This window comes from Panthera onca, chromosome F2 (genome assembly GCF_046562875.1).
Source record: "Panthera onca isolate mPanOnc1 chromosome F2, mPanOnc1 haplotype 2, whole genome shotgun sequence".
Lineage (NCBI taxonomy): Eukaryota > Metazoa > Chordata > Mammalia > Carnivora > Felidae > Panthera > Panthera onca.
Window position 1 is genome coordinate 26,273,741 of NC_138356.1, and position 17,166 is coordinate 26,290,906.

Genomic DNA, 17,166 nt, shown 5'->3' on the forward strand with positions numbered 1-17,166 from the left:
CTGATGTGCATTAGTTGCCTTACAGTCATTAGCTGTACCTCACGGTCTCAGCCGTTATTCCTAAAATATCAAGCTTGAGCTTCGGAAGGGTCCACCACCCCCGTTCGTTAAATATTTTTGAAACATATTTGAATGCCTGTGATTGAAGATGATTAAACTCACCGTAATACCGTTACCTTATCCCAGGTATTTGGCAGTAGATTACAGGCACGCAGGGGCAGTATTAGCCAAATCTCATCAAGCTTTTAGACAAATTGCAAAATAACAATTAGTGCTTATGTAAGTTTATCTAGGCTCTTAAACTGCAAGCACGTGACTGTCTTGTTATGGTATTGATCAACTTTCTTGCCCTCGAAAATACAAATTTCAGAATGACATCATGCCCAGTAGGAGTAATTAAAGCTATCTGATGAGGGAATTTAGAAGTTGAAAGGGATGATTGTAATTGATCCTGATTCAATCCTATTACAGCTTTTTATAGTGTAAGCTCTAGAGAAAGCACATTCCTTGTCAAGACTTTATTTTACAGATTCCTTTGTGTGTGCTGTGTTTTCTAGTCTCTATTTTTCCTTTTAATTTTTTTTCTTCCTGTAGTAAATAATGAGCTGCCGCCTGAAATCCGGCTTGCCAGTGGTCAGCTAATGGGTGATGACCTGTCCCTCCTTACTGCAGGAGAGCTGTCACCTTATATCAGTGACCCAGCGCTGAAGCTATTCCAGTGTGCTGTTTGCAACAAATTCACCTCTGACAGCCTGGAGGCCCTAAGTGTGCATGTGAGCAGTGAGCGCTCTCTCCCTGAAGAGGAATGGAGGGCTGTGATTGGAGATATCTACCAGTGCAAGCTCTGTAACTACAACACTCAGCTCAAAGCCAACTTCCAGCTCCACTGCAAGACTGATAAACATATGCAGAAATATCAACTGGTGGCCCACATTAAAGAAGGGGGTAAAAGCAATGAGTGGAGGCTGAAGTGTATTGCCATTGGCAACCCCGTTCACCTGAAATGTAACGCCTGTGACTACTACACCAACAGTGTGGATAAATTACGCTTGCATACCACCAATCACAGGCACGAGGCGGCCCTGAAGCTCTACAAGGTAAGCAGCGACATCCATTTCCGTTGGCACAGAGCAGAGCAGGGAATTAACTGTTTCAGGGCTTGGAGCGCAAATCTGCAAGTTCAGGGAAAAAAAAAAAAAGAGCAAAAGGAGAGAGGGGCAAGGTGCACAGCTGCTGCTTAACGTTACTAAACGTAGACTGAGATAGATGGAATTGGAGAATTTATTTACAAGGTTTGTCCTGTGTCCCTTTTACACCTATCTCAGTGGCATTGCTGGCTTTACTGGTTTCCCGGAAATAAAATAAGCCTTCTGAGTAGTTTCACATAAAAGTCATATTGTTATACTTCTTGCATTGATTGATTTAAATAAAACACAAATATGGCGCTACTCTTGGCTAAGTGTTGATGGTTACAGGGAACAGATGACAAAAACAGTCTACTCCGTGAATACATCATCTTTTGTTTGTTGTGAAACAGGGGCGATCCAAACACAGTGCGTGCGTGCGTGCGTGCATGTGTGTGTGTGTGTGTGTGTGTGTGTGTATGTGTGTGTTTTGTTGTCGTTGTTTTTCTGTACAAAACAACAGAGTAGACACATTCTCCCTTAGCATCAGTTGGAAGTCTTCTACTTAACTCAGTTGTTATTTTACATGACCTTTCCCAGCTAGAAATGGTTTTATTCCCAATGGGTGGGGCACAAATAAAAATGTTCATTAAATGGCAAATATACTTTTATCTTTGCTGGAAAAAAAAAACTATGCAGATGTAATGAATACATGCAACTGGTGAACCCCATTTATTACACAACTTGTCTCTGCTTTTTCTAAATCCTAATTACTGGTTAATTTATTTTGTGAGTTTGTTTACTGGATTGGCTTGATCGTCTTGGTTCTTGTACAAACGTAACAGATTCATTTCTATGATGAATAACTTGGTAACTTATTAAAAACTTCCTTTGTCTAGAGGATATTAAAATTCAGAAAATATTGCAAGCCATTAGTCATTGTAACCAGCTCTAAATATGATTACAAAATCCATTTTGCAAGTGTTATCTATTGATTTATACTAGAAATCAGTGATAACTATACTATCAGGAGTCAACCAGCGATTATAATACCTATGGCTTTTCTAATACTATTTCAAACTATAAACACACAGCAAAAAGGGCAGGTTGTGGCTCTCTAGAGCAGGTGCAGGAATTGTTTATTTGGTTTGGACTGGCACTATTCGTTTGGGTCGTTTCTTGAGGTCCAAATTCTAGATTGGTGTCCTGAGCGTAAAAGCCTAAAGATGTAGAGTGAGAATTTGTACCATTGTCCCTGTGATATCAGCGCTCTGTGGATCAACGACAAAAGCGTTAGATTTGGGTTACAGAGTTTGAGGGGAGTGCAAACCCTAATGTAAGATACAAGCTTCTAAGTTGATGGCATTGAGAATATGATACAAAGGATTCATTGTATTATAATCCATACGTTTTGCTCTTCCATTGTCAACTTTTTTTCTGTTGATACCTGACCTATTAAAACTTTTAGAATACCTAGGAGAAAAAAGCAAACATTAAGTTTGTATAAATAATAGATCTCTCGACCCTGGGAGCTATATAGAATATTCATGAACTGTGTTTATAGTCACACCGCTCCTCTAACACTTTAAATTAACATGTTGTGAATAGAAGATATAAACGTACAGATTTTTCTATTTTATTAATCTCATGTGGGGAGCTAAAGAGAGGTAGAGTGTTACTGTTTATTTTCTCAGGAAAGGTTGTTTAATCTAATTGTTTGATGATTATTTAAACGTGCGTGTATATGTGTGTATTAAGTTTATCTATTCACTCCGTGAGTATGAGTTGATCACCCTCACTATCTGCAGAGCAATTTGCTAAGTGTCAGAGTTACTCTTGAAGTTCCTTTTCAGGGAGAGTTGGATATTGCCTTCGAATGTATAAAAACCAAATGAGATAAAAGCTTGTTTATAAAGAGGGCTTTAAAGCAGAGAGAGCTTTAGATCCTAGAACCAAAGGATGTATGTACTCTTCCCTTAAAAATGTTGTAAAATCATATAAAAATTTACTTTTTCCCCCACTGTTCTTTATTTATCTCTTAAATACTCAAGTGTCTTTGTAGTGTAGTGTCTAAAAATGGTAAGCCAACAAACAAAAACACACTTGGAACAAAGTTACCTTGAATTAAGAGAAGATTGAGGAGATAAATATTTGAGCTGTCGAAACTTGGTGTTGGACAATCCAACTATATTATTTTGCATTATCCTTCAAGGAGCATTCATTATCCCTAGTAGTAACTAGATAAGTACTCCAGAATAGGAATGTGTTGAGGTTGCCTTCTCTAAACTGATTTATAGAAACTGTATGAGTGAGATATAGAGGATTTTCAAGTGTAGTGATGAGAATATTAGCAAGCTTGGTCGGCTTGTGTCGGCAAAATGAAATTGCTTCATAAGTAACATTAATTGCTTTTAAATGAGAACCTAACAAATTGGCCTGGGCCTGGGAAAAAAAAAATGATGGTCTGTAATAGGCTAAAATATTAAAATTAGAGTTAAAATAGTTTCTGAGTTAATGACTAGACAATAATCTCCTATATAAAATTCATTTTCATTAGGAGTTTAATTTACATCATTTTGCATCGTGAATTATTCAGACTTTAAGGGAAAGTGACAAGTAGCAGTTATAAGACAAATACAGAGCTGTGAGAAAACAGCTTTTCTCGTTATTGACAACATATTGATTCATAACACTCTAAATGCGGTTATGTGTCAGTTCGATTTGAATAGACCACTTTACCTCTTGCGTTGTCAACCTGGAGCAGTATTACTAAAAGAAGTGTGTGTCCTTATTTCAGTTTAAGGAGGTTAAAGGTTAAAGGTTGAGGGTGAGCTTGAAAGCATCATCTGCCTAGCTGCTTAACTTTAAACTGATCAATTTAATGAAAATCTGTTTTACAGATGTTGTTTTAATGTATTTGGCAGGATTTAGGCAGCTTTAACATTAGACGTATGCTAGTAAAAATTATTTCTTTATTTGACCAGAACAACACCTTTCCTTTTATGTTTAAGGTAGAAGGCTTGCGGGTTATGGTATTTTGGCAAGGAACCCAGAGGCAGAATGTGTTGATGATCTTTCCATCTGGACTCAAAAAAAGAATACCTTTATGCCTATTGCTAACGATGACTGCAAAAACAAACAAAGCTGTATTCATTTTTTGGCAGTATTATTTTCCTTAGAATTTTTTTTAAAAAGGAATTTTGTTATTGTTAAGGAACCCTTACTCTTTTCTTCAAGCAGAGTTCTCTGAAGCGCTAAGTTAAGCACTATTAAATTTTGATTTTTTTCCTCCAGAAATTTTAACGATGAAGCAAACTTGGTCTAGGAAATTAAAACAATAAAATGAAACTACATATTGCCCTTAATCTTCTCTTTCAATGTATAAAAGTACTTTTAAAGTGAGGTTAGTAAACGATAAGTGAGAGATAGCCACAATCAGGGTTGTAAGGTAAAGTGGGCCTGTGTGTGTATTTTCATCTACATCTAGATTGAGATATAATGCAAAAGCAGTGTTTCTTAGCCAACCACTTTATTGTGTTTGATTATATTCTTCTAATCTCACACTTTTTTTCTGTCAATTGATAATCACATAATATGTCCTCAATAATATTTGTAGGATCAATACATGAATCCACTGAGCTATGTATTAAAAACAAAAACAAAAACCTTTACTTCCCACCCTCCTTTTTAAAAATGCATTGCAGTTGGTCTACCCCTTAAATGATCCCAAACTTTTCCTAAAGAGTAGAGTAAAAAGATATAATGAAAGCCACTTAGCACTACCCGTTCAAACCGAAGAAGAACAAATATGACTTTGGCCATATTTCAGTTTTACAGTTAGTTTACCTTGGGCTCAGAACCAACAAGACTTTTCCAGGCAGCTGATTGGTCTGCCCCCATCCTATGCAGGGCTTGAAAATCCTCTTGCCACACCTGTAATTCAGCTGCTCTTATAATATTATATGTATTTTTAAGTGAGGTGTTCACAGCTTTGCTGGTTCAAAGTCAAAAGCTTAATTATACCCGCCTTTTTTCTTCCTGCATCTGCTAGTAGTGAAGCAGAATAGTCTGTCTGAATTCCATAATGCTGTTTTCATATTTGGATTTCAAATTGGCTGAGAGCAGTGAATGAATCTCTTGTCTCCATGGTGAGCAAAGGAACACACGTGGGATTTAGTCCTAGGTAACTTTTAGTGTAACATTCCCCCAAGGAACATTTTTGGAGTTTTCTCATTAGCCATGTTATGGATGAAAGCATCCGGGTTAAGAACTAAAATCAAGGTGTGGGGGAGGGTCACAGAAGAGAATGCAAGGAGCCACGTTGGGGAAAGTATGTGGCAAGGAAATAAAAAATGGAATAATTAGCTTCACCTACCATTTTGCCTCTCTTTTTTTTTTTTTACTAGTAGGAAATAATAACCCGATCAGTTTGGAATTAACGAAGAATCACAAGCATTTTCATTTCAATAGGCCTGAGTCCAACTTTGCAATTTAAAATCAAATATACCAGATATGTACCGTTTCAATTATTGAACTGTCATTGTCCCGGTGTGATGGTAAAGGAGGTCAGGAGATTGTGTGGTGCACATTTGCATAAAAGTCATTGTGCAGAAGGAAATTGGAATATGTGTGTGTATCTACGAAACCCAAACAGGTTTCTCTTAATCTTATTCTAGTCATTTGTTTAGATGAAGAAAGCTGTTTTCAGAGATAAACAAAAGTTATTCTTTTCTGCTGCTAAACATTAACCTGAATATGGAAATTTTTACACTTTTTGTATTAGTTTCAGATTTATGTTTCTTTTGAGGTTGAAATGCAGTGTGAAATTTAATTCCAGTTGTAGGATTTCTCTTTAAAAAAGTAATCACAACTCAAATTATTCTATTGTATTCTCATATAAAAAGACATGCTTGCATAATACTTATAACTAATAAATACGCAGATCAAATGGAGAGGAGCTGGTTAGCTAATAGCAACTAATAAATCACCGGTGTTTTCAGATCGCGATGTAATTGGCCAGCCCTATCTGCTGTGTCTACTTCTGTTTTTAAGCCTGACATTTGCTGAAGCACAGCCATGTGTTATAACATGACTACTCCAGAGCAAATATGGACTTGCTCCCTGCTTTCATACGGCGAGTAATATATTACACTGTGAGCCGAGCCCCCTCTTTGTATTCCCCTAGAAAAAAGAATGACCCCAAATCTATCTATCCGAGTGTAAAATATGGATGTGAGTGCACATCCACCCCTAAAAGGATTACTGTAGACCAGGCATTAGCAACCTACTACATCCATGTCAGAACAGATGAAATGATTTTTAGTGTCTGAAATTATTAACAAACCCAGACAAAACTTAAAGGCGGCCGAGTGCGCAAAGGAACCCTCCTACTTTATTTTTGACGTGTCTTTCCTTAACCAGTGCTACCATCTCCCTACACATCAGGCACTCGCTCTTAATGCTCCTCTCTGTTTCTTTGAAACCCTTCCTGTTTTATCCCACCTAGATCTTCTCTTCATGGAAATGCTCCAGGTTGCAAGATTACCCATCTAATTCCCCAAAGAAAACTAGCATTCCCTTAATTAAGGGGAAAAGAAGCCTTTTCGTAAAAGCAGAATAGCGCATCCAAAGGTGTAAATGACTTTCAGGTCTTTCCCAGGGTGCATTTCGTCTTAAAAGAACTGCTTAATCTGGATGAATTTCGAGCGTGTGAGGGGGTGTAGTGACCTTGTCGGGGATGGGGCTTAGGTAGGGCTGTGCCCGACCCTAGGACCTTTCCTCACTCATCTCCTTCTGAACACCGCTACCCCCCCCCCCCCCCCCCCGCCCACACACACACATCGTAGTGCTTCTCGTCTCAGAAACACAGTAAAAAACTTGAGGCTACCATTCACTTCGTTTCAGGACCATGTCAACTCATACTTCGTGATTTATGTTACAGCTTTTGCGTAACTTGTGTCCATTCTGTCTCATGTGAAGTGTAGGTATGGTTTAACCAAAAGTAGTAAATCGCTTATGTGTCACCCACCCTGAGGTCATGTAGGTAATGCAGACGAAGGTGTTACCTCATAATTAATGTGCTCTCCCGGCGTGCTTCTTTGGCTTCCGTTTAATAGTCCCTGTCAGTGGAGCTTGTTTAAAATTGCTGAAATGTTCGAATGGGTGCTGGGATGCCACGCAGTAATGCAGCCAGAGTCATATGTTAAGCAGGCCTCGCGCTGCTGAAAGGGTCTTGGCCCGGGGTGGAGTGAGGAGGAGCTGGCATGTGCATAATGACCGTGGTTCTGCTTCCAGAACATCTGGCCTGCCTGAGTTCTACTGGAAATGCTTTACCGAGTTTGCTTTGAGTCTGAGCCTATGGTCAGGCTGAGTTCAATTAGACGTGGAGATTTGTTCATTATTCAGATAATTCAAGCCTTAAAAGGCACTTTTCCCAAATTATCAGTGTATTTCAGGAGAGCTTACGATGATATGATTTATTCGAAAGAGGAACAGCGATGGAGGAACAGCCCCCTATAGCCCTTGAGGAAACATCATCACAGATCCCATGACCTCAGAGCAGTACGGTGCTTGGTACAGACACAAGGGCTAAAGTTCTCTTTGCAGGATGTCTCAGGATATCCTGAATGATATCCTCAGTTTTTCTTCTAATAAATACAGAAACATTGATTGAGCACCTACTATGTGCCAGCTTTTAAAATGTCTCTTTTTTATGGAGACCCATTAACGTGGTAGGATGTAAGCCATCTGCTCTGAGGTGATGCTTCTGAACTCAATCTGTTCTCCAGTGTGGCAGGGATATTAATAAAATTAAGGGCTGAACCCCATACACTAGCCATCGAAAGCTTCCAGGAATTTTTTCAACAATGGTTGGTCAAAGGACTGAACGTGACTGCTCTCTTAACTTAGGTCATCAGTCGTTGTAGAGCAATGTCACTTGATTATCTTGACTTCCTCTTATTGCTCTCTTACATTGGAAGACTTTATTGACCAGTTTCAGGTAAGGGTTACAGTGGGAATTTTAGGGCAGTATAGAGCTTTTCTGTTAGTTGAGACATTTATGTTCTTCATGCGTAAGGATGCTGGATGCATTACCTGGAAAAATGAAACAGAAAACCACTTAAAGGATGCAAAATGTCAGATTACAACTTCAGTCAACCTTCTTATAGGATCAGGGTGATGATTTAGTTTGATTCTTGAAGAACCTTTGTAAGTTCAGTTTATAATACTGTCAGAGTTCTGCTTAAAGATGAATTATTACAAAGACCAGCTTGTTACGATCATAGATAATAGCAATTGTGTGTGGCAATGTTTTATTTCACTCAGTTTCATAATCTTATGTTAATATTCTAGTTCTCTTATCTTTAAGGAGAAGTACTTTTGTAGCCTTGAATACATTACTTACATATATTGAGAATGTACACATAAATATAAAAGTATCTTGAGACCATACTCTTAATACTTCATTGATTCAGATCTTCCCAAAGCCTTTCTTTCACTGAAAATGTCATAGAATATGCATCTCTCTTTTCTTGTTGCTTACGGGATAAATGTCAAGGTTATATTTTCCCATTAGGCAATTTTTAAAGAGCAATGTACAGGAAGGTTAAGGTTGAAGAATTCTTTGTCTCTGGTTATCTGCTGATAAAATTAGTGAAATGCAGAGCTGAAGGTGGAAAGAAATGAGCTATTGGTAGGTTCAACTGTATCACTTAACTCAAATTTGGGAGGGAAGCTTTTAAGGTTTTAAAATATTGATTTTTTTGAGTCCATGATTATGTGTCCTGTGCCAAGAAGAGCCTTGTTTATAAATAGAGTTGGCAAATGACTATCTGTATGTGATTTATGAGATATTGGAAAGAAATCTTACCAAAGATATCCCTTCTTTGGATGCCGGATATTCTGTCAACAGTAAAACCAAACTGGTAATTGACTTATCCATTTATCCATTTATCCATTTAAAAAGAGGACATAAATTGACAATAGTCATAGTAAGTTAGACTTTTCATGTGCATTTTCTCGTTTACTCTTCCTAACAGTTATATGTTACTATTCCCATTTTGACATATGGGAACCTGTTATTCAGAACAAAATGCCCTGCTCAAGTCTTCCCCGATGGTAAGAACCTGTGCTGGAGTTCCAGCCCACGTTATGAGGCTTTGCTAATAAGAAAACTTTCTGTTGCACTTGAGGATAGGAGGAGCAGAAAATGGGAGAGGAAACGGAAGGCCTAAGTGCCAGAGGCAAATTTGCCAATTTTGTCTAGGGCTTAATCATTTTGGAGCACACTTTTATTCTTTCAAGTTAGCAGATTCCCTTAAAGATATAGCAGATGCAACGTAATGTAAGAGCTGGCCAGTATGGATGAGGCCAACTAGAGCGATGGACTTAACACCTGTTGGGTCATCTACAAGCTGGGAGGGGAAACCACTGGTCACAATTGTTACCTGAATATCTCCTGTCACAATGAATTCTTTCACGTTAAAAAAAAAAAAAACAAACTTCGTTTTACTGGCATTTTTGGGTGTTGGTATATTAAATAGAAAGAACTAATAGAATATTTATCACTTCTAGTGCCTGAGCTCTCAGTGCTTAAGCACCTTTGGAAGCTGCATGAACTCATTCAGGTCACCAGGGTACTTCAGCAGTAATGTACTAAATGGTACCCCTCTGACCTGAAAGAGGGAATGTGTCTCCCTAAGCATTTAACTTCCTAAAGAGGAACAACTAAAGCACCGTCTACCCTCTGCCCAGAACTCAATTACCTTTTCCTGACATCCTTATAACTGCTGGAGGAAGTGCTGTTCATTTGCTCCTTATTAGAATCTTAAAATATAATCTTGTGTTGAATTATTATTATTTTCTTTTACTTTTATCTTTCACTTCTTACTTTGATCCATTTTAGTGACAGGATTCCAGAAATTTTCTCTCCCCCATATGTTTCTAATGCACTTCCTTCCTCTCTCTCCTTGAAATTTTGTTAATGATTCCAATGCAAAGCCCCAAATCTTGTTAGAACTATTTGCACTGATTTAACTTAGAGGTACTAGGGGAAATCTGCCTTCCTAAGTCTGGCTACCTCTTCCTACAAAAAAGTGTCGGTAGTCGACATTGCTGCAGTTGACCACATTCGCTAATGAAATGTTCTTTTATTGAAAAGAATAGTCTTACTTTTGAAATGACAGAATTGTTAGCAATACAGAAGCTCCCAATACCTATAACTGGTCTGCGTACAGCATGAACGGACAGTCTGATAATTACAATGTGTAGTACCTTTCAAAGGCTTTAAATATTTCTAACTATGCATTTGGCAAGTCTAAAAATAACACTAGCATATATCCTTAGGGCCTAAAATCATTCCCTGTTCAATTGTAAGAAATCAGGTAGCAGGTCTGATTGCCATCACCTCTGAGAGAGAGTCAGTTTACAAGGCTTCTCCTTTAAACACAACATATATTAGGATTTACCACTGAGTGACTAAGGAAGTGACATCATACATGGGGGAGGGGGAGGATGATTCTTCATTTTCACACCAAATAAATAAAATTGTTTTTAAAAATAAGATTAGCATGCTAAAATATGAATGATGCAACATCAGGATATACCTTTTAGGATTTGATTTGTTTGGTGAATTTATATTATACAGTGTTTTAGAAGGGAGATAACTGTCTCCTACTTACTATATGATATTATTGCGGGAGAAGGGGAGAGAGAGAGGGAGAGAGAGAATCCCAAGCAGGCTCTGCACTGTCAGCACAGAGCCTGATGTGGGGCTCAGTCTCATGAACTGTGAGATCATGACCTGAGCCAGAATCAAGCATCAGACACTTAATCAGCTGAGCCACCCAGGCACCCCAATTATCACTACTTTTTAAAGAGAAGCCCCTCAGTGTCCTTTGAGAAATAATTTGGCTAAAAGTAAGTTCTGGGTTATTATTACTTCTTGTTTATTACAATTAAGTCATTAAAAAAGCACATTTGGATGGAACAATTGTATCAAGGTTTTCCATGATGAGTATTCCCCGAGAAGAATAACCAAACAATCAAAGTCATAACTAAGTTCCTTAAAAAATAGACCTAAGGGGAACTCATAAATAACTTTTTTTTTTCAGACAAAAGCAGTCTTTGGCTCTCATAATTCCTTAAATATTAGAAAAAGTAAGATGGGCTTTATGAAAAATTATTTAGTTTTTGGAGTGCTGATTCCTAACACAGAGGATAGAATGACTGTCTTTAAGTCATCAGTGCAAAAATGTCTTCCTAATTGCTTAATTTTGTCAATTTAAATGTACATTTCCAGATAGACCTTCAGATATAATATTTACTTACAAGTTTTTGTAGCATATATGAGGTCATTCTATTCCTTCTTATAGAACTGTGGCTACAGTGAAATTGGTACATATAGCACTTTTCCAAATAGTGAACAATGTAATTCTTTATCAATGGGTGTAGAAAAATGTACATGTATTCAGTTCTCATATGTTGAATTATTGAAAAGTCAAGATGTCAGTACTTCAATAATGTTTTCAGTACATATCCAAGGACACCTACTTATACTTATTTTGCTCAAACCCTGGAAAAAACTGCATGCATGCATTTATGGATGTGTGTGTGTGTGTGTGTGTGTGTGTATGTGTGTAAGAGAGAGAGGAGAAGAATGCAGTATATGAAGACTTACTTTTACAAAATTGATGATCATGAGTTAATCATTAATAGCTACTTATTCTGTTTTTTAGTAAATGGCAAAAATCTCTTCCTGCACATTGCAAGTGTTCTCAGTCTCTAGAGATAATAAACTTTGATGATGTTGCGCAAGACTCATCAGCAAGCACTGAAATCAGTTCTGTATGTACACATGACTAATCAAAGGTTCAGGGATCAGGATATGATTTGGTAAAAGTAATAGGTTCTCCAAAAAGTAAATGGCCTCACTAATTGTGGGAGCACATTAAGCCTTTTTCCCCCGCTTACAAAAGGCCCTCATCCCCCATTGGAGTAGATACCTTTTCACAAAGCTTTGAGTGCTAAGTGTTTTAAAAAAGTGTCTTTAAAAGCAAAGATGTTTTCAAATTAATGCCTACCTAATCAGTGCTCTATTCTTGTCTTTATCTTAAAGTCACAATAGATACCATAAGACATTTAGACTCAGAATGATCCTTGAAATTCAGGGAATTGGGTAACCAGAACAAGTATCTTCAAATATCTTAAGCTGATCAACTGTGGGAAATTGATGGAATAAGACAACAATCTTATTAAGCATGAAATGATATAGGAAAATGTGACTAAAAGTTTCAAGAAATCAGTTCTAAATTAGAAATGGAAGGAACTCAAGTTATATGCTACAAAATCTACCATGTGAACAATGCAATGAATGTTGAGACCACTGTCTTTTGCTTTGCCTTTTTAAACAAAATTTGCATATACATTAATACAAAATTGATATATAATTTATATTTATTGAATGCAATTGGCATATAATTCATATTCCATGCTCTTAAACCACTTAAATTATACAATGAAATGTTTTATTTTTAAAAATAATCTCTATGCACTACGTGGGGCTCAGACTCACAATCCCAAGATCAAGAGTCTCATGCTCCACTAGCTGAGCCAGCCAGGGGTCCCACAATGCAATATTTTTCTAGGATATTCAAAGAAGTATGCACCCATCACCATCATCAATTTTAGAACATTTTCAGCACTCCAGAAAGAAATCCTGTCCCCTTTAGTCCACCCCCACTAATACCAAACCCCCTTTCCTGGCACTAAGCAACCACTAATTGCTTTCGGTCTATATAGATTTGCCTAATCTGGATATTTCATGTAAAGGGAATCATGCTATATGTGACACTTTATGACTTATTTCTTTCCTGTAACATAATATTTTCAAAATTCACCCGTCTCGTAGTATGGATCTATATTCATACCTTTCTACTATGGGATTTCCATTGTATGGATAAACTGCGTTTTATTTATCCTCTCATCAACTGATGGGCATTTGAGTTATTTCCACTTTTTGGTTATTATGAATAATGAATAATGATGCTGTGGACATTTGTGTACAAGTATTTATGTGGGCATGTGTTCTCATTTCTTTTGGATGTATACTTAAGTGTGGCATTGTTGGTTTACTAGGCTGTCTTTAATGCCAGTCAGTGCTTTTTTTTTAATGTTTATTTATTTTTGAGAGAGATTGAGCAGGGGAGGGACAGAGAGACAGGGAGATGGGATCTGAAGCCAGCTCTGTGCTGACAATAAAGAGCCCCATGTGGGGCTTGAACTCACGAACCCCGAGATCAAGACCTGAGCTGAAGTCAGATGCTTAACCAAGTGAGCCACCCAGGCACCCCACTGCCAGTCAGTTCTTATTTTGTATCTGGTCGGCACCTTCTTTATCCTTTAAAGAATATTACGATTTTTTGTTTTTGTTTTTGTTTTTTTCCAATCACCCAAACTTATTCATCTTCTGCTTTGGCCAACAAATTCAGTGAGAAAATTAAACCTAACATTTACTGAGCACTTATTAGGTGGCAGAAAGTCTTCTAAGTTAAAAAAGAATAACTCATTAAATCAAACAGCAACCCTATTAGGTAGGCACTATTATTATGCCGATTTTGAAGATGAGGAACTAAAGCAATGAAAGCTTAATTAATCTAACGCGATGTAGCTGGTGAGAGTGACAATGCAGTCTGAGGATTTGAACTGAGATTGCCTGGCTCCAGCACCCATGGTCTTAAACAGGACACTGTGTCACGGGGAAGATCTTACATGGAGAAGGATACCTGGAAAGGAAGGCCTTGTTTGGGGCAGAAGGGATGGAAATAAGAGTGTAACCATAATTATTGATCTTCAAAAAGAATATGAATCCCCTGAGAGAGAAAAAGAGGTAATTGTGAGATAGATAGAGATGGAGAGACTTTGAGAAGTGTAGTGATGGAGAGCAAATTAGAAAAATCACTGATAACAGTACATAGTTCTTTTTTATGTCAGAATGTAAACTATTTGGTTCATACAATGTTCTCTGAAAAATATCGAGAACTGAGCTCTCCATATTTGTAGGAATGAAAAATTGGCCTACTTTATAGTAACGTAAATTTACTGAAAGACATTTTGTTAGACTGATGTTCTAGTAATGCACAAAAGCTTGTTTGTTCTCATTTGTTAAAAACACACTGTGCTGAGGGGCGCCTGGGTGGCTCAGTCGGTTAAACCTCCGACTTGGGCTCAGGTCACCGTCTCAAGGTTCATGAATTCAAACCCCACGTCGGGCTCTGTCCAGACAGCTCGGAGCCTGGAGCCTGCTTCAGATTCTGTGTCTCCCTCTCTCTCTGCCTCTACCCTGCTCATACTCTCTCTCTCTCTCTCTCTTTCTCTCTCTCTAAAATAAATAAACATTAAACACACACACACACACACACACACACACACACACACACACACTTACACTGTGCTGGACCCTAATGGTGGGTGAATAAGACAGACGCGAAGGTATATGATTCAATTCCTGTCCTCAAGGAGTTCACCAGTGTTTAGAAGAAAACATATAATGCTTTTTATCTGTGCTTCATTTTCCTGTGTGATTTTGCTCTGGTAACAGCCTTTCTGAATTCCAGAAGTTTGCAGAGACATTTTTAGTAGTCTATATAACACATTTTAGCAATATTTACTCCTTTGTGTCATCTAGGAAGTTAATATTTAGATTTCCTGTGGTATTGGGGAAACAGTTAGATTCCTGCATTGCAGAGCTTTGATAAAGAGTGGTTGTTTGCTTCCACACCAGTAAAGATATTGTCCCATTGTTGGAAAATAATGTACAGTGTCAGTAGAATTTAAGTCTTTTCTCTCTCTTGCCTCTCCCTCCCCACCTATGTGATGTTTGTGAGCATGATTTTTATGTTTTCATAATATAGAGATATGGATAAACTGAAATATTACTTGGTGCTTCTTTTTTTCTTTTTGCTAATTAGAAGGGTTTTTTTTTTCTTTTTGTAGGTATAAAAACATAAATATACTTGTTTTTAATATCTGATCTAGTTACTGGCAAAATAGTCTTAATATTTTATCTATAGCTATTTTAGGCATCATACTATTTTATCCAAACAATTATTAATGTTCTTTGAGGTTTTCCATTTCCAAAGACCTACTGATCTTAGCAAAACCTATCGACATGGGTACAGTGAGGTTAGGGGGTGGGCTACCACCATTCCTACTGTTAGAACATAGCATTTCTTCTTTCTCTTTTACAATGACAAATTAAGGGGGAATTATGCAAGAAAACATGATAAACTCCCATATTATCTCATGCTAAAAGATTCTCTGGAGCTGCTTTCTTGAGTCTAAAACGTAGTGAATCTGAAAGATTGCCTACGTCAGCACTTAGGTCTATGAATACCAACGAGCTTAATAAACACTCACAAAGTAGGTATCACTCTCTAATACCCTTCCGTTATTAATATATTGGGGGTGCAGAGTGGTGGGAAGGTGTGGGGTGGTGTCTCAGAGAAATACAGTGAAAGAAATGCCCATCTGTCTTTCCCCTCATCCGTGTCTACAGCTATCCATGCATCTCTCTGTAACTCAAGAAAAGTTTTAAAAAGAAAGGAGAGGCATTTTCTGTCATAAAGTGTCCAAATAACTTTCTGACTCTTTATGTGGTTTTTGGCAAGCATTTCGGTGCCTTAGTATATTAGTAAATGGAGAAAAAAAAACACTCCGCTGAGTTCTGTAGATCTTAATTAAGGTACAAAAATAGCTTTGAAAAAAAGTCTTCTGAGATGAAAGCTTTTCTTATATGTGGAAAATATTACTCGTGTCTTGTCAGCATATCTACTCTACTGGCATTGCTTTTTTGTACTCGGAGATAACTTCTGCTTTTCTTATTATTGGTCAGACACTTTCCCTTTTTAATTTCTATAAGTGCTCTTGGTTACACTATTATATCTAGGACGTGTCATTCTTGAAAAGCCATTCGTAACTTTTATCTCTCCGATTGGCCTTCAATTGAAGTTTGCTTTGAAGAGCAATGTAGCTACACTCATCTACTTGAAAATGGGTAAATATAGCTCATAGAAGACCACTATTTGTGTATTACTTTATGTGCTTTACCTTCGATATTCATTCTTTCTTAGAATTTTGCCCACAGGGAAAGAGCTATGTATTACACCTTTAAATACCAGTTTTCAAGTCTGCCGAGTGTGAGTTTGCAAATGAGAAGTAGTAAGTGGAACTCAGAACTGGAAAAATGACTGTTTAAAGCTTCTGTGTCTGGCATTAATTATAGTTTTGCCTTTAGTCTGGTACCACATTTTTTTCATCTATAAAATGGGTTCTGAGTTACCATTATGATTAGAAAGTTAGCGTTAACAGTTTTTGAGATCTGGTCTAAATACAATCACTTCTGTGGTTCTCAGAGCTGAATTTATTCTTAACTTTCACAAGGATCTTATCTTAAATTGCTGATGTACTTATACATATATCAGGTTGCCAGTGTTCTACTGTTTTGTTTAATCCACAAATATATGTTTATGTATTTTTCTTGTAAACAAGAAGCAGGGTAATAATCATATATAAACAACTAAACTATATTCCTTCCTTAATCCCTCGTGTTTTTTTCTTTGACTTATTTGATGCTAATCATTTCATTGACTTATTTACTGAGAGCCCACTCTGTCAGGCCCTATGCAAGGGAATAAGGATATAGCATCAAATAAGAAAGACACTACAGTTACAGTTTAGTAGAGGAGACAAACATTAAACACATAATCGCATATTAGGCAAAGCAATAGTTAATTGCTATTGTAAACAAATAATATAAGTTTTTAAAAATAATCTGGAATATTTATTTGTGTTATTAGTACGTAAATACTTGTATAAATCACATTCTTCTAATCTTAGAAGAAAGTGGAGAATTTGAATGAGGCACTGTATTGAGGTATTTAAGAGTAGTGGGGGGGGGGCTGAACTGAATTAGCATCACTAGATACTGGCTGTCATTCAGAAAAAAGCACTTACCACTGAGATTTTATCAGAGTAAAAGCACTTT

The 17,166-nt window shown here is 37.2% G+C and overlaps 1 protein-coding gene and 1 long non-coding RNA gene across 4 annotated transcripts in view; one reads left to right on the forward strand and one right to left on the reverse strand.

Annotated features, from left to right (window-relative positions):
• LOC132664205 (uncharacterized) overlaps positions 1-7,391 on the reverse strand; it is a 24,347-nt gene extending 16,956 nt beyond the window's left edge. Inside the window, exon 1 of the long non-coding RNA XR_009603511.2 lies at positions 7,190-7,391. This is a non-coding gene — a long non-coding RNA (uncharacterized LOC132664205). The remainder of the gene's footprint in view (positions 1-7,189) is intronic.
• The window catches only part of ZFHX4 (zinc finger homeobox 4), a 183,383-nt gene that overhangs the window by 25,548 nt on the left and 140,669 nt on the right, over positions 1-17,166 (forward strand). For 2 of the 3 annotated variants that reach the window (XM_078441794.2, XM_078441796.2), the window contains exon 3: positions 595-1,097. In XM_078441794.2, coding sequence (XP_078297920.2) covers positions 595-1,097 — 503 coding nt within the window. The remainder of the gene's footprint in view (positions 1-594; positions 1,098-17,166) is intronic. The other variant, XM_078441797.2, reaches the window with a different exon arrangement.